The sequence below is a fragment of the Phacochoerus africanus genome, chromosome 7 (assembly GCF_016906955.1).
Source record: "Phacochoerus africanus isolate WHEZ1 chromosome 7, ROS_Pafr_v1, whole genome shotgun sequence".
Lineage (NCBI taxonomy): Eukaryota > Metazoa > Chordata > Mammalia > Artiodactyla > Suidae > Phacochoerus > Phacochoerus africanus.
In genome coordinates, this window is record NC_062550.1 from 25,876,127 (window position 1) to 25,893,857 (window position 17,731).

The following is a 17,731-nucleotide window of genomic DNA, read 5'->3' on the forward strand; positions in this document are numbered from 1 at the left end:
AGCCTCATATGGTTCAGAAGTTTAAGGCTTTAAAAAAAAAATAAGTTCGTTCCATGACTTATTTGAAAATGTTATTAATTTCAGAAATTTATTCTCCTATAACTAAAATCCTAGTCTAGGAATCTGAACATCTGAGTTCTGTTGCAGCCACTATGCTGGGGAGCCTGGGGTGAGTCACTTCCTCCTCTGGGCATTAGTTACCCCTATGGAAATATCAGCAGCTTCCAAGGACACAGATGCATCAGAATCATCTAGGTCCTTATTACAAATAGGTATTTCTAGGCCCTTCCCAAACCTAATGAATCAAATTTTCTAATACTGAGGCCCAAGAACCTGTATTTTAATTAACCAGGTGCTTACAACACACAGCCAAGTTGGGGAACCACTGAATTAGAGGACCTCTAGGGTTCCTCAAGCTCCAAAAATTTGATTTTCTGATTTCCGTTTCTGCTATCACTGCCCTATCTCTGCTACTAGATATTGTGATAAAAAACAAAACCACAAAATAAAGAGTAAAAAATCAAGACCATGATTTAATCATATCTGCATCCTTCCAGCACCTACACAGTGCCTAGTCTAGGGTAGGCACTCAATAAATATTTGAAGAATTAATCAACAGTGATTAAATGAATGAATGTTATTTCATGTGAGTCCCAATCACCTATGGATAGAGCAATCCATAAAAGAGAGAAAAAATATTATTATAAACTTTTGCCTGATACAATCCTGCACTCCCTGTCTGCCCTACTACAAACTCCAAATAATGGGTTATGTGAATGAGGTAAATGCATATTTAGAGGCACAACAGCAAAGTGGTTGAGTTCTCCTATGGGCTAGATTATCCCACAGAATTTCCCAGTGGTGGTGATAACTGAGGGAGGCTCATGATTCAGCAGGAGCTAGTTTTCCTCTCCTTGACTTTCCCAGGTCCAGAAAAAGCCATCTTGACCGGGTGACAGATGTTCTTAGGGTCAGGTTATGGGTCTTTGAACCTGCAAAGGCCACCTCAGATTTCTGTGAGGCCCCAGTGATTGGGAAGAGGCACTCATTTCCTATTAGAAGTTACCCATAAATTCACTAGTGCTGGGAAGGGTGTCAACCAAGCAAGGTGCCCCCAGAACATCTGATCTCCCCTCTTGTGACCCCATGATGCCTTCTCTAACTCCCCTCCTCTACACTCCACTGACCACCCCTTGGGCTTCCCCAGTTCAGACACTGTCTGCTGGCCTTGGAAGGTACCGGCTCAGGATGAAATCTGTCACAGGGGTGGGCAATTTAGCCAAGGGAATGTAGAGGAGTTTGGCATCCAGGCCAGGGTTGTAGCGGATGCGAGGGCTCCGGGAAACAATGGCATGTTCCATGCTATTGGTGACATCACGGATCCTTGACTCTGCCAACTGCATCATGTTCTTTAACTTGTCAGTATCTGGTTGAGGGTGCAAGAGAGGGAAAAAAAAAATCAAAGGTTCTATTAGTCTTCATTAAAGATGTTTTCTTCTGAATTCCATCCAAGCTCCCTTTCCATCAGCTCACTGATCTAACATTTCCGGCTGATCTCACAATCTACAGATTGTCCCTTAAACAAACACCCTATAAACAGTCTTCTCTTTATGAATTTCTGCACTGTGTACTGAATTCCTACTATTGCATTATTATAGCAATGAGAAGAACTGTGCCCAGTTCTGCCATTAGTTGTGGGACCTTGAGCTTAAACTGTCATCATCTGTAAAATGGGGATAATAATAACCTGGCCAGAGAGTAATAAAGATGAACAATAGCAAAGTAGACAGCAGAGGAGGAGAAGACAGAAAACAAGTTTATATACTATTGCATTTGGCGTGGATAAGCAATGAGGTCCTGCTGCATAGCACAGGGAACTATATTCAACCACTTGTAATAGAACATGATGGAGGATAATGATAGAAAAAGAATGTATCTATAACTGGGTCACTTTGCTGTACAGCAGAAATTGACAGAACATTGTAAATCAACTATAATTAAAAATTTTTAAAAGACAAAAAAAAATTTGGAGTTCCCATGTGACTCAGTGGTTAACGAATCCGACTAGGAACCATGAGGTTGTGGGTTCTATCCCTGGCCTCGCTCAGTGGGTTAAGGATCCAGTGTTGCCATGAGCTGTGGTGTAGGTCATAGATGCGCTCGATTCTGTGATGCTGTGGCTCTGGCATAGGCCAGTGGCTACACCTCTGATTGGACCCCTAGCCTGGGAACCTCCATATGCCACGGGTGTGGCCCTAAAAAGACAACAACAACAAAAAAAGACAATAAAAATAGTAACAGTGCCTATGCTTTGGTCATCAAGTCATTATGGTGCTCAGATGAGCTTAGGCATAGGCAGGCACCTCGTAAGGCTCCAACAAATGTGAGGGCTACTCTGTTAGCATTTGCATATGGGTGTGGAGATGGGTCCAAGTCTGCAGTAGCTCAAAATACAAATATGAGACAAACCACACAGTTTACAAGGTCCTGATCTGCACCCTCACCCCAGAACTTTGGGATGGGGCAGCTCAGTGGGGACACACACTTCAATGAGTACCCCAAGAACTCAATGAACACCCTAAGAACTGTGTGGAGGAAGTGGTGCCTAAGAGTCAGCTTCATGATAAGGGATTAGAACTTGAAAACAAAGAGGGAGATCAAGCTGGCCTGACTTTGGGGAAGGTCCAAGAAGGCAGAGAACGCATCCCCTCTGTGTAGGACATTGGTAGGTGGTTGATGAGGGCAGGACAATGTCATCAAATATCCTTTACACACACACAACCCACCCTGCCTCCAAGGAATACCCCTTCTGTTTCCTAGAGAGAAAACTATCACAGGTAAAAAAAAAGGCAGACTACACTTTGGGGTACCAAAAAGAGCCAGGCTGACTTAAAGCCAGACTGTCTATAGAGCAATAATGCCCTAGGAATCCAACGCTCTGTGTTCTGTCCTTGGCTCTGACACGGGGTCTGCCCCCAGTAGGTCCCAGGCAGGGAGGGCAAGAAGCTTGGGATTACAGATCCCTCTAAGCCAGGGAAGGCTGTGCAGGCTGACGAGGGCGGGGCACGCTGACAGGAGCAGATGGCTTTGGAACTAGGCTCTATAAGATCGGATGGACCTGCAGAGGCAGTGGGGTGGCAGAAGCTACCTGAGACCTGGAAACAGTCTAAGGCACATTCTTTCCTTGTTCTCTCAAATATTTATTGTGCCCTCGCTTTGTGCTGAGAACGCTGCTAGAAGAGTGAGAAGACCGTGAGGAAGCCCCTGTCACTCTCCTGGACAGTGAGGAAGGACGTGTGGGCTTAGCATTCAGGCATCCAAGAAATGTTTGTGCTATTCTGAGAATTAAGCCAAAACAAACAAAACGAAAAGCCTATAAAACAGCAGGTACCAGGCTTTGACACTTAGTATGGATCCAAGAGTCCTGATCCTACCCTAGAAAGAAATGGGACTAAAGGGACTTCCCCAGAGGGGCTGAGACAATGAATGCTAGCAGGTGGCTATACTGTTCTGAAACATGCTAACCAAGCCAGATTGAGGCTCAATTCCAGGCCTGTGAAGACCAGAACACTGCGTCCGGTTCACATGCCTGTCCTGGTGACTGGGTGTGCTGCTTCTTCCAGAATGTGCCTATGTTAGGTTGCTATTAACTAAACATTTCCAATATGGTTCTATTTTGGGTATAGCTAAAAATCACTCCAAGATACCTGACCTGGTCCTGGAGTTCACAAGCCAGGGGCCTTTTCTGTTGGCCACAATAACTTATAGGAGTTTGTGTCCAGTGGAGCTGCATGACCACTCCTAAATGTTTCTTCAGTCTGTCTCCATGGCCAAACACTATCCCACTATCCCACAACCACCAAGGATTTTAACTTCATGCCTTTGTCAACTTTTCACTGTGTTTCGGCAGTTGCCTCCAAGCTGGTCCCAAGTCTCCACCTTCATTCCCACAGCACACAATCAGGTCACTGCAGAGGCTTTTTTTTTTTTTTCTTCTGTGTTTTGTTTTTTCTAGGGCCATACCCGAGGCACATGGAGGTTCCCAGGAATCCAATCGGAGCTGTGGCTACTGGCCTCGGTCAGAGCCACAGCAATGCGGGATCCGAGCTGTGTCTTCAACCTATGCCACAGCTCATGGCAACACTGGATCTTTAACCCACTGAACAAGGCCAGAGATCGAACCCACAACCTCATTGTTCCTAGTCAGATTTGTTAACCACTGAGCCACGACGGGAGTTCCTGCAGAGCCTTTTAAAAGGCTCTCCAAAAGCCTTCAGAATGAGAGCCATGCTTAGTGGAGCCATCGAAGCCTATTATGATCTGACTCAAAAATCTCCTGGCTTCCTCCCCATCCCCCACCCCTTCACTGTTCACTTAAGCCATGCTAGTCATATGTCATGGCTAAGGTTTGTTGAGCCCTTCTGTGGCCGAGCTGAGTACATTCTTGTTTAATTCTCCTAACAACCCACAAGAAGGGAATTACTATACTTTATCAATGAAGAAAATGAAGTTGAGAGAGTTGTGTAACCTGGTTAGAGGGATCGTTATCATCTACAACCTAAATCCACCTTGCCTTTGAAAACATATAGTGCTGTCAGATCTCCAAACTGCTGCTCATAGTCCTCCCTCTGTGGGAAACACCTGCTATTATTTTCCCTTTTGGTGAACTCCTATTCATTCTTCAAAACTCACTAATGCTCCAGTGGTCACTTCTGTGAAGGCTTTTGTGACAGCAGAGTTAAGTCCCTGTACCATTGCTTTGTATGCATGTCTGATGGAGCACAACTGTGCACGTGGTGTGGTATTTGCTTTCAGATCTCCCCTGCTAGACTCCCAGAGATTTTTGTCTCATCGGTGTATCTTGTATCCAAGTAAACAGTAGTAAAACTGAAGTGAAAATTAAAGTATGATTACTTGGAAATGTTTTTTGTTACTATAATAAATATATTTATACTTCAATATTCAACACTACTGTAGTTAAGTTACAGAGAATTAAACACTGTAAGAAAGATGGGGGAGTTCCTGTCATGGCACAGTGGACACAAATCCGACTAGGAACCACGAGGTTGTGAGTTTGATCCCTGGCCTCGCTCAGTGGGTTAAGGATCCAGCGTTGCCGTGAGCTGTGGTGTAGGTTGCAGATGTGGCTCAGTTCTGGCATTGCTGTGGCTGTGGTGTAGGCTGGCAGCTACAGCTCCGATTAGACCCCTAGCCTGGGAACCTCCATATGTCACGGGTTCGGCCCAAAGACAAAAAGACAAAAAGAAAGAAAGAAAGACAGCCATATTATGATAATTATGTCATAGACCAGCTCTACATAGCTTTAGAAACAGTTCAGTTATGAAACAGTTTCATAGCATGGAAATAAATCTACAGATAAGGGAACATTAAGAGTTTATGTTTGTCTTTACAACATCACTGTATCAAAGGGCATGTACTGTTCTATTTGAGATTTGGCATATTACCCTTTGTCCTTCCTGGAAGGATGTATGTTTGTTTGGTTTGCAAAAGACTGAGCTTGGCAGAGGTGAATGGGCAGGCAGTCAAACAAACAAACAAATAAAATACAAATAAAAATAAAGGCCAGGGGAGTTCCCATCGTGGCGCAGTGGTTAACGAATCCGACTAAGAACCATGAGGTGGCGGGTTCAATCCTGGCCTTGCTCAGTGTGTTAAGGATCCGGCGTTGCCGTGAACTGTGGTGTAGGTCGCAGATGCGGCTCGGATCCCGCGTTGCTGTGGCTCTGGCGTAGGCCAGCAGCCACAGCTCCGATTAGACCTCTAGCCTGGGAACCTCCATATGCCGTGGGAGCGGCCCAAGAAATGGAAAAAAGACAAAAAATAAATAAATAAAAATAAAAATAAAGGCCAGGGAGTTCCCATCATGGTTCAGTGGAAACAAATCCGACTAGTATCCATGAAGACTAGAGTTCTATCCCTGGCCTCGCTCATTGGGTTAAGGATCTGGTGTTGCCGTGAGCTATGGTGTAGGTTGCAGATACAACTTGGATTCTGGGTTGCTGCAGCTGTGATGTAGGCTGGCAGCAGTAGCTCTGATTCGACCCCTAGCCTGGGAACTTCCATATGCTGTTGGTGCAGCCCTAAAAAGCAAAAAAATAAATAAATAAAAGCCAAAGCCAAACCAGTCTGAAGAAGCAACAGCAAAGCTTGAAGTGACCAGATTGACCTGCTTATACACATATAGCAATAAAATGAGACAAGGTACACTCTGGTTATGTAACCTTCAAATTGCCACCTGTCATTGAGAAGTCAGGCAGGATGGCAAAAGAAATTCAAGTTACCCTTCATGTATGTACTTTCTGTTCCCTGCATGGGAGTAATCAACCAGAGAAGGACTTAAGCCATCTTTCTGTCTTCTACCATTGCATTTTTAAAAATTCGGAGTTCCCGTCGTGGCGCAGTGGTTAACGAATCCGACTAGGAACCATGAGGTTGCGGGTTCGGTCCCTGCCCTTGCTCAGTGGGTTAACGATCCGGCGTTGCCGTGAGCTGTGGTGTAGGTTGCAGACGCGGCTCGGATCCTGAGTTGCTGTGGCTCTGGCGTAGGCTGGCAGCTACAGCTCCGATTAGACCCCTAGCCTGGGAACCTCCATATGCCGCGGGAGCGGCCCAAGAAATAGCAAAAAGACAAAATAAATAAATAAATAAATAAATAAATAAATAAATAAAAATTCATCAAGTATTTAGTGAAAAAGCCTGATACTGTGTAAGACGCTAGGGAGCAAGGGCACAGTTGCTGCCCCATGGGACTCCCAAGGCAGAGGGAACCACAACCGGTTGCCTGGAAAATTTTTCATCTAAACGTAGTCAAGTGCCTGTCTGAAAAATTCCCCCTGAAATCATGGAGTGGATAATTTCAGGAGAAAATGAAATCAGCCTACGGTATTTTATAAATCCAACCGTTACTATTCATTGGAAGAACAAAATCAGCTTTTCGACAGTGGTTTTTAGAGGAAGTTGCCTTTCTACATATTCTTTTATGGACCACACTGAAGACTCTATAACTTCTGCCTGCATTGAGCTACTTTACTTAGCAAATGCCTTTGTGAGGTTTTCAGACAATAGCTGAATCTGCTTCACCCTAGCCTCATCATGGCTTCATAAATAATTTGGATCATTCTTTCCACATGACCAAGCCTGAGTCAATCAGATCATATTCTCCTGGGCACAGTGATGGGCTCAAGGTTGGGTACACCCTGTGATTCCCTCTGTTCCTGCCATCACTGGCCCACCAAGTCACTGACCCACCTTTTGGGGGAACCATTGGAAAGGACGATCCTAGGAGGCGATGAGAAGGTGTTGAAGCCATGTGACCCCACAGCTTGTGAGACTGAAGCCAAGAGAAAAGCAGCAGAACCAAAAAAAAGAGGGGGTGGTATTTCCTGTTGTGGCTCACCAGGTTACAAACCTGACTAGCATCCATGAGGATGTGAGTTCGATCCCTGGCCCCACTCAGTGGGTTAAAGTTCTGGAGTTGCCATGAGCTGTGGTATAGGTTGTAGATGCAGGTTGGATCCCGCCACATTGCTATGGCTGTGGCATAGGCTCTGATTCGACCCCTAGCTTGGGAGCTTTCATATGCCACAGGTGCGGCCCTTAAAAGAAAAAAAAAGAAAGGAAGTTTCCTTTGCCAAAGCCATGGTGTAGGTCACAACTGCAGCACAAGTTCAATTCCTGGCCCAGGAATTTCCACATGCAGCAGATTCAATAGAAAAGAAAGGAAAAGAAACTAGAACCAAGAAATATGGTGATTTGAAATGAAAATAGAGATTTCCTCAACTAGTGAAAGGTTTACTCTGGCTGGATTGTAAAGGGCAAGTGTCAACAGATTGAGCACAGGACAAAGGGCACTCACATAGGTTAATACAGCTGGTGTACTAGCTCTGATTCTAATGATTTATTTAGCATTTGGAATACCCTGCTCTCTGTTCAAATACTTATTACGATTCTTGGTTGTTTTAAGGCCTTTAATAGGCCTGAATAAATCTGTAAGTACTGAAAAAAAAAAAAAAAAAAAGAATAGAGTTAAAGCAGGTCCTAACAACATCATGTATGGACTGGATCAGGCTGTGCCTGAAGTCCGTATCCTTAAATTTTTTTAGTAATAAGCATGAATAAGTTCCTTTTCTGGGAACTCTCTTATATTGTTGGTGGGAATATAATGCAACCACTATGGGAATCAGTATGGAGTTTTCTCAAAGAACTAAAAATGGAACTATTATATTGTCCAGCAATCCCATTCCTGGACATCTATCCAGAGAAAACCATAATTTGAAAAGATACATGCACCCCAATGTTCACTGCAGCACTATTAACAACAGCCAAGACATGGAAGCAACCTAAATGTGCACCAACAGAGGAATGGATAAAGAAGATGTGGTACATATATAAAATGGAATATTACTCAACCATAAAAAGGAATGAAATAATGTCATGAATGGACCTGGAGATTATCATACTAAGTGAAGCTAGAAGTGAAAGACAAACATCAGGAGTTCCCACTGTAGCTCAGTGGTTAATGAACCCAACTAGTGTCCATGAGGACATGGGTTCAACCCCTGGCCTCGCTCAGTGGGTTAAGGATCCGGCATTGCTTTGAGCTGTGGTGTAGGTTGCAGACACAGCTCAAATCTGGCACTGCTGTGTCTTTGGTATAGGGCAGCAGCTACAGCTCCAATTTAACCCCTAGCCAGAGAAACTCCATATGCTGCAGGTGTGGCCCTAAATAGACAAAAAGGACAAAAAAAAAAAAAGACGAACATCATATGATATCACTTATATGTGGAATCTTTTAAAAAAAGGATACAAATGAACTTATTTGCAGAATAGAAGCAGACTCTCAGACTTTGAAAAATTTATAGTTACCAAAGGGGACAGGTGGAGGGGGAGGGATGGACTGGGGGCTTGGGATTGACATCTGCACACTGAGGTATATGGAATGACTGGTCAATGGGTACCTGCTGTATAGAACTCTACCTGATATACTGTTATAATCTATGTGGGAGAAGAATCTGAAAGAGAATGAATGTGTGTACATGTATAACTGAATCACTTTTCTGTACAGCAGAAATTATTACAACCTTGTAAATCAACTATACTTCAATAAAACTTTTAAAAATGAAAAAAAAAAAAAGAAATTCCTTTTATGCTTAAATAATTTGGGTTGGATTTTCTATCACTTGTAACTAAGAAAGCCCTAACTGATCCTCAGGACTTTTTTCTCCTCACAGAGTTCTAATATGTCCAGAACTAAAAGATTACTTTCTCCAAGGTATACTTCTCCCTGACTCTTCCCTAAATCAGTGAATGAATGATGCCTCCGTCTACCGGCTTTCTCAAATTAAACCTAGTATTCATCCAGGATGACTTCCTCTCTCTCCCAGGACCAGCAGGTCTAATATACACTCGGCATCTATCAACTTCTTTCCATCTCCTCCACTTCTTTCTCGGCCACACTTCAAATGCGGCCAACCTGGAATACTGCGGCAACCAGAGCAGTCTTTCCCAATCACGAATCAGATCACAACCTTTATCCTCAGTGTGCTTTCATGCTCTAATTTATCCTCTGTCTCCTCTCTTCCCCCACACTGCTCCCCATCGTCTTTAAAATTCCTATAGTTTCCTGCCTCAAGGCCTTCCTGGAAAAATTTTTCTGCCTATCTCCACTTTCCACTTGCCAAAAATGCCTAACTTACTCTTCCCCAAAGTCAATTCAGAGGGGCCCTCCCTACGCCATAATCGAAGCTGGGGCTTCACTCCCAACTCCATTCTTCTTTTCATGGCCCTATGTTTCTCTCCATGGTATTATCCACATTTGTCATAAAACGTGAATTTTTATTAAGATCCATTTCCTCCAACTGGACCTCAAGCTACAGGCAGCCATCTGTGTACCTTGCTGCTTTGGCCACTTCCAGCCCCAGCCCTACCCAGTGGCTGGTGTGTGGTAGGCTCTCAATAAAATGTGTATTAAGCGAATAAATGGCTGTCATGGTTTTGGCGGCTTGACTTTTTACTCTGTTGATGTATGAGGTCCAGGAGAGCATTCACTAAAATAAGACCTCCCCCTACAGTTAGATAATGGCCATGAATTTGATTGAGTGATTAACCTTAGCCCTTCCAGAGTTTCTGGGTATATTTTTAAAATTTACCACTTTGGATTTTGGATGATTACTAGCTAAGACTCTTTCTTTGCAACACAAGAACTTAGAGCTTGCAGATACAGTGTAATAGAGAAAAGGAGGCCATGCTCTAAGGAAGGATTAAAAAAACAATTTTCAATCAAATTGTTCTTACCAGGAAGCAGATAATATTCTAAGCACTTTTTATATATTAACACATTAAATTCTCATAACCCATTACAGATGAAAAAACTGAGTAACTGGACCAAGGCAAGCAGGAGAGCTGAAAGTTACACTTGGGCAGCCTACTTTCAGAGTCTAAGAGCTTAACCACAACAGGAAAGTGTCTCTCAGGGATGTTCATGGAAGCCAAGTAAAAGAAAAAGGAAAAAAAAATCTGGGTCAAGGATAAGTGAGACTAGGCCACTGAGACCCAAAGGGAGTAGGACAGGGCTGAGGGCCAGGCTGTTTCACTCCAGCCTAAGGGAACCTCCTGAGCTAGCAAAGTACCAGCCCCATCTTTCTGCTCCACACAGGGCAGCTGTAAGGGTGGCTTGGGCTGCTCTTCTTCCAGGCACCTGGCACCAGAGAAATGGAGAGAACCAGGAATTACCATGGATCATCCTCTCTTGAAACCAACTGGCTCAGCTTTGGAATTAGATGCTCCGAGTGAATGCGGGGCATTCTGTCCTCAGAGTGGGCCTCACTCTCCTACCACAAGTTGCTGCACCAGGTCTTTTGGCCAATCTCTCCTCCACTGTACTTGCAGGCCATCCCAAATGCCAGGGTCCCACTCATCCCTCAAACTGGAAGAACCTGAACACAATTTTGGAAAGTAGAGTAAACAGCTGTCTCTCCTCTACGCTCCAAAAACACCTGAGACACACCGGAGACCCTTAGCTCAAGAAGAGGGCTGCCTGGAGCCTCTTTTAAATACTTGTGTGCTTCTTTTCCTCTTTACTGATTTAACAAGCATTTGTGAGATAATTCACAGATATTAATACTCACAGCAGTCCTGTGAGGTAGGCACTATCATCAGCTCCATTTAATAGATGAAGAAACTGAGGAATAAGGCAATTAGGTAACACTCCCATAGTTTCCAAGCCGGTAAGTGGCAAAGCTAGGATTCAAACCCAAGCAGTCTGGCTTAAGCAGCTGTGCTCTTAATAATTTCTCTGTACTCACGTCAGTGCATTTTCACCTGACTCACCTGCGTACTGATGTTTAGGCGGGAGGCAGGTGCCAGGGGTGGGTCGCATCCCCGGGCAGCATTTCTCCTAACAGCCCCATCTCCCTGAAGCTACGATTCTACCACTCCGGCAGTTCTCAAACCCCAGCTCTGCTACCAGCTCTAAGGCTTTAGATCCATAATCCCTCCGAACCTCCATCCCATCGTGTGTAAAATGGAAGCGGTCAGTGATTCCCAAGACCTCCCCGTCCCTCTGAGAGACCCCTTTTCCCCCGGGGGTAACTCACAGATACGGAAGTACTCTTCTCCATAGCTATCGCGGGTCTCCTGAGGCAGCCGCGCCCACATCTTGCGCATGCGCGTCTCCAAGCTCTCCTTGCCCAGAATGGATGTCCGGTAGTTGCCCGGCTCAATGATGCTGACTTTCACCCCGAAATAGTGGAGCTCACGCCTGGAAAAGAAGAGCTGTATTCAGACCCCACGATGACAAAGGATCCTCAGAGAAAGTCCCCTCTGACACCTCTAGAGGAGCCAATCTCCCTTTGGAGATTAGGAACCTGGAGGTGTGCACCCCACCCCTGCGCCAGGCCCAGCACTTCTTTCATGCAAATAAGCCATTTCCCAAGCCTCTCTGAGTAATTCACATTAGGTTAGCCCAGCTGCGAGGAAGTTGAGGAAGTCGTGGAAGAATCTAGACCAAAACCTTGCTCTCACCAGATCCCTCCTATTTAGCCCCACCCCAGCACCCAGGTGGCAGAGGAGTAAAGGGGTCTATGCAAGGCTTGCACCCTCCTTTGCAGGTGGCCCACAGCACGTCTGCCCCCAGGCCTCTCTGTTTGGGGGACTTGACCTCCTGCTCCCACAGGCCTGAACAGGGTGTTGCTTATCTGGATCAGCTCAAGGGAAGGCTGCTTAAAACTACCCCACCTCTTCTCCTTAGCTCTTATTCTCTGGGTCCTTGGGGAAAACCCCCGGAAGGCTAGACTTCCTCCTGCTGCTATTGTAGCATCTTCCCTCCAGAACTCCCCTGCCCATAGGGAAGCCCTACCAGCCCTCTCTTCCTGAGGTGAAACCACCAGAACTCCCACCCTGAGTGGTTTGGCACCTAGGCCCAGTCACCTGATGCTGTCAGAGAAGGCCTCGACACCAAACTTGGAGACACAGTAGCCACCACCAATGACAGCTACACGGCCACCACTGCTGGACATGTTGACAACCCTGCCCCGGGCTTTCTTGACCATGGGCAGCATATGGAGGGTCACTTCAATCAGTCCCACCAGGTTCACATTGATCACCTTCACAAAGTCCTCCTTGGTCAGCCATTCATTGGGGCCACTGGGCAGGCCCACACCAGCATTGTTCACCAGGGCCCAGAGGCCTGGGGGTGAGATAGAGGGAGAGAGAACCATGTAGAAATCAGCAGTGTTGCTGGAAAAGCATCAGGGTTTACCACCCACCAGCTCAGGGTAGCTGAGGATGGTTGAGCATGTTCATAAAGCCCATGACAGCCAGGCTGGGGGTGTGGGATGGGGATTTATGACAGCCCACAGGAACATGTGCCTTTACTTCTGGTCTCCCCTAAAGGGGCACTTTTTCTGATTCACCCAGTCTGCCAAGAGCTGAGCCCTGCACTAGCTACAATGCAGGCTTTAGCTAATCACATCTAAGCTATTAGCTCTGGGAAAAGAGCTCTCATTTTCATACCAATGAATTAATGTTTCAATTCCTTCTGCCATCATGCTGCCCCTTCTCAGTTCACCTAAGTATAAGTAACCAACTCTGGGGTTCCTGTTGTAGCTTAGCAGTTAACGAACCCAACTAGTATCCATGAGGACGTGGGTGTGATCCCTGGCCCTGCTCAGTGAGTTAAGGATCTGGCATTGACATTAGCTGTGGTGTAGGTCATGGTTGTGGCTCGGATCCCTCATTGCTATGGCTGTGGCATAAGCCAGCGGCTACAGCTCCTATTGGACCCCTGGTCAGGGAACTTCCACATGCCCTAGGTGTGGCCCTAAAAAGACCAAAAAAAAAAAAAAAAGAAACCAACTCTCCTTCACACATTATCAAAATCATTCTATTCATTCATTCATTCATCCATTCATTCACTGATACATTCATTCATTCATGCACCTGTCAGTTACAGAGGAAGGTGCTAGAGACATAAAATGAACAAAGTATTATCCCTCAAGGAACTCACAAATCAGAAAAGATACAAATAATATTTATAAAGAAATATATAAAACATTTAAATAAAATAATTTTGGAAAAATGTGAAAAGGGCTCTTCGAGATATTTAAATTGAGTTGAGAGAATGCTACGTATTGTCATTCGACTCTGCAGGGGCTAGGCTTGAAGAGGCTCAAGTTCTAGTCCTGGTTCCACCTCCAGCATTAGACAAGTCATTTTCTTTCCCTGGGCCTCATGTTCATTGTTGACTATATTCAAACAATGGTCTCCAGCCTGTGGTTTGCAATCCTGAGAGCTTTCCAGGCTGAACCCCAGAACCCACTAAGGGAGGCAGGTGCAGGAGAACCTCAACTTTCATTTGATTTACATATTGAGCTTCCAAGTAAAATTCCATTGGTGCTTGGGGCTCCTTCCCTTCCCCTCCCTCCATCCTACTACCCCATCTTGCCCTCTGTAGCCTGAAAATACTCTTCCAGGCACACATGGGCAGGTCTGGATGTAAACACCAATCATGGACCACCTCTTCCCCTAGGTCTGGGGTCCCCGGGCAAGCTGTGTTCACACTCTATCTTCCTACCCCTCTCCAGTTGGAGACCCCAGGAGACCAACTGGCTGGCAGGACTAAGAATCTTCCTGGCTAGAGGAAACTTTCTTATCTTACCATGGAGAAAATGAGCTCCTGAGACCTAAAGACTGTAAAACCCAAGTGCTCTCTCTCTGTGGAGAAGGGATATACACTCGCTGCTACCTCCAATCATCCCAGGTAAATAGTTTTGCCTGCTGGTGAACCAGGACAACCTTAATTTTTTTTTTTTTTCCCCCTGCAAAGGGCGGCTAAAGAACTTTCGGAGCAGTATGAAAAGCTTTAAGGGCCGTGCCAACTTGCATGTGCAGAGACTCTCAGGGGCAACAAGAAAGCATGCAAGGACCCCCCTACCCCCCCATTTCCCAGTGCTTCTTAGACCAAAGATGTTGTCCAATGGCCCCTCAGAGATGTCCCCATACTAATTCCCAGAACCTGTGAATATGGTGGATTACATGGGAAAGAGGAATTAAGGTAGCGGATTAAATTTAAATTTTAATCAACTGACTTTAAAATGGGGAAATTATACTGGATTAGCCTGGTGAGCCCAATATAATCACAAAGTTCCTTCTAAGTGGAAGAGGTCAGCCAGAAGACAGAGACCCAGAGAGATGGCAGCATGGAAAGGACTTGACCTGACCTTGCTGGCTTTGGAGATGAAAAGGCTCATGAGTCAAGGAATACAGGCGGCCTCTGGAAGCTTGAAAAGGCTTGATTTTAGCCCAGTGAGACTCATTTTGGACTTCTGACTTCCAGAACTATATGATAATAAATTTGTTCTGTTTTAGGCCACTCAGTTTATGTGAATTTATTACAGCAGCAATAGGAAACTAATATACCCTGTGAGTCATTAACACAAGTGGCTCAAGGTTGAATGTAGGGCATTGGGCGGAGGCAGTCTGTTGAAGAAAGAAACTCACTCTTGCTGAATTATTCATTACTTAGGTCATCTGACAAATATTTGTTGAGCACCTCACTAGATGCCAGACACTGTTGTAAGTACTAAGAAAATGTTGTAAATAAAAGAGACAAAAGTCTCACCCACCCCTACACCCCCTAGAAGCTTTATTCTAGCAGGAGCAATAGACAATAAGTAAGTAAAATATATTGTTTCTTGGATAGTGGTAAATGCCAAGGAGGAAATGAAGCAGGGAGTTACTATCTGGCCTTGCTGGGCCCCAGAGCTCTCCCACCCTGACCCATGTGCACAGACCCCAGATTAGTTCCCTCAGGAGTCCTGACTTCCCCCAGGCTGCTGCTTCTACAAACTAAGCCATGCTGTTCCTCCCTACACCCACATCCTATGTACAGGAAGCTCCTTGGGTGGGTCCCCATGCAGTCCTAGTCCAGCCCTAGATCATGGCCTCCTTTCCCAATAAGATCAGCCACTCTGATGCAGGCACTTAACCTCAGGTCAAACCAATATCCATCATGATGTCAGGAAGAAGACAGGTCTCCCCACCCTGCAGTCTAGCCTGACACAGTCAAGGAACGCAAATACCCCCACTCAAGGAGTTCAACCTCATGCTCCCCCCCAAAGCCTGATTCTGATAGGAAACATGCTCACATTTCTATAGCTGATGGTTAGGACTACTGAAGTCTCAGAGAGGCAACTCTGTCTTTATTATTACTATTATTTGTCTTTTTATGGCTGCACCCATGGCATATGGAAGTTGCCAGGCTAGGGGTTGAATCAGAGCTGCAGCCGCCAGCCTATGCCACAGCCACAGCAACGCCAGATCCTTAACCCACTGAGCAAGGCCAGGGATCAAACCCGAGTCCTCATGGACACTGGTTGGGTTTGTTAACTGCTGAGCCACAACGGGAACTCTGAAATGCTATCTTTAAAGGTTTGGACGTACAGAACACATGCTCCCTCTCTGACCTCCTAGTGCAACCTCCCCCAACCCCCGCCATCCCTCTGAGCTTCCCAGAGAGAATATTTCCTTGGGAAATAACCTCTTCATGTGGACAGACCAAACCAGGCAACAGTTCCAATTCCACTACAGCCCCAGGCCCTTTCTCTACACCTCCTCTCCCACCCCATCTGAACAAAGTCCTTGATAATTGTCCCAGATGCCTGTGGGAAAAAGAGAGGAAAAGGATAAACTGAGAAATCCAAAGAATGGGAATTGTCCTACCTTGCTCGCCCACTTGGTCCCTCACCCACTGGGCTGCTGCCTTGATGCTCTCAGTCTTGGTGACATCCAATAGGGTGGTCTGGAGCCGGTAGGAGGTATCCTGCTGAAGCTTCTGGGCTCCCTCCTCAGTGAAGCAAGCAGCCAGCACCCGCATGCCCCGATCAACCAGCTGCCTGGCCAGGAGGTTTCCGAAGCCCGAGTCACAGCCCGTGATAAAGACATACTTGTCTGAGAGGTTGCGGACCACATTGCAGTTCTTGAACCAGCGGTACATAAAGGAGAGATCTGTGATAGCCGCCATAGGGCAAGGGGGAGGTGATGGCCAAGAAGAATCGGGCTCAGGAGACAGCAGGAGGGGCTGGCCCTCTGAGCCCGAGTCTGTTGGAGCCACCGAGAAGAGCCCTCCTCCCTTCTGCTCCCAGCAAAAGATGCCCGGTCCCTGGATGAGCCACTCTGTAATTTTTATAGGTGGATGCATCACCACACTAATTAGCCCAGATACAAGAAATTCAAGTCCAACCTGAAGCTTGTCACTTCAGACATTCCCGGTGGCTGCCTCTCCACCCCCTGCACCAGTCCTAAATGGGTGAAGGTGCCAAGAATGGGAAATCCCGCAGTGATAATGTCAGTGCTGAGAGGTGGCTCATCGGGTAGTCTGGGTAGAGGAAAGGAAAACGGAGGACTCAGCCCAGGGGAGCTCCCCCAATACCCTCCACCTCCAGTTCAGGGATCAAAATCATTTGTTATGAATGTAGACATGTAAATAACTTAATTTTTATTTTCAGTGGGAAAATTAAAACAAATTCATCAATGCAAAAACAAAAAAAATTGGTTTTATACCCTCCAAAGAGCAGGAGAAATGAGCTCCAGGTTATCAGCTCTTTGGAGTTCTCTGCCCTTAGATGAGTCTCTGCTATGAGTGATGATGAAAAACAAAGGGTCCTCCTCAGGGTGGATGTGCCTCCATTGTCCTGAGGTCAGAGCACCAGACCCTTTTATAAGGGAGGCTGGTTATGTGAGGCCCCAGTTTCCAGAAGGCAGAAACCCTTGAGTGGCTCAGGGCCTGATTCCTTGGGAGGTGATATTCAGAGTCCCCACTGCACTCCAAGCAGGCCCCAGCACCCCTCTCACCCAGCAACCAGTCAAGTGAAGGGAGTTAAGGACTGAGGACACATCAGCTCTCCGGGGCAGGGTCCCCCAGTGGGCATTTTTCTTCTACCCCCAGGACTGGGCACATGCTAGGTGAGCTGCTGAGCTGGGGAGTCTGAAGAGGGGGATATCAGTAGAAGAAAGGGACTATAAAGTCAATGGACACAGTGGCTAATGGGATGTGCAGAGAGACCATCAGGACCACAGGTGGCAAGAAAAGTCAGGAGGAGATACTTAGGTCCAGTGGGAGGGGGAAGGAAGATAGAGAATTCTGATAGGAACATCATTGAGGCTGAAATCTGGCCAGATGAAGAGGATGAATCATGAGTTCCCTAAGCAGCCA

At 46.0% G+C, this 17,731-nt stretch overlaps 1 protein-coding gene across 1 annotated transcript; it reads right to left on the reverse strand.

Annotated features, from left to right (window-relative positions):
- Nucleotides 1-506: 506 nt before the first annotated feature.
- SDR9C7 (short chain dehydrogenase/reductase family 9C member 7) lies at nucleotides 507-16,983 on the reverse strand. The gene is made up of 4 exons (XM_047786969.1): nucleotides 16,240-16,983; nucleotides 12,448-12,706; nucleotides 11,616-11,779; nucleotides 507-1,426 (listed from the first exon to the last, which is right to left on the reverse strand). The coding sequence occupies exons 1-4, from the start codon at nucleotides 16,715-16,717 to the stop codon at nucleotides 1,209-1,211; spliced, it is 1,119 nt and encodes a 372-aa protein (XP_047642925.1). The 5' UTR covers nucleotides 16,718-16,983; the 3' UTR covers nucleotides 507-1,208.
- Nucleotides 16,984-17,731: the final 748 nt, after the last annotated feature.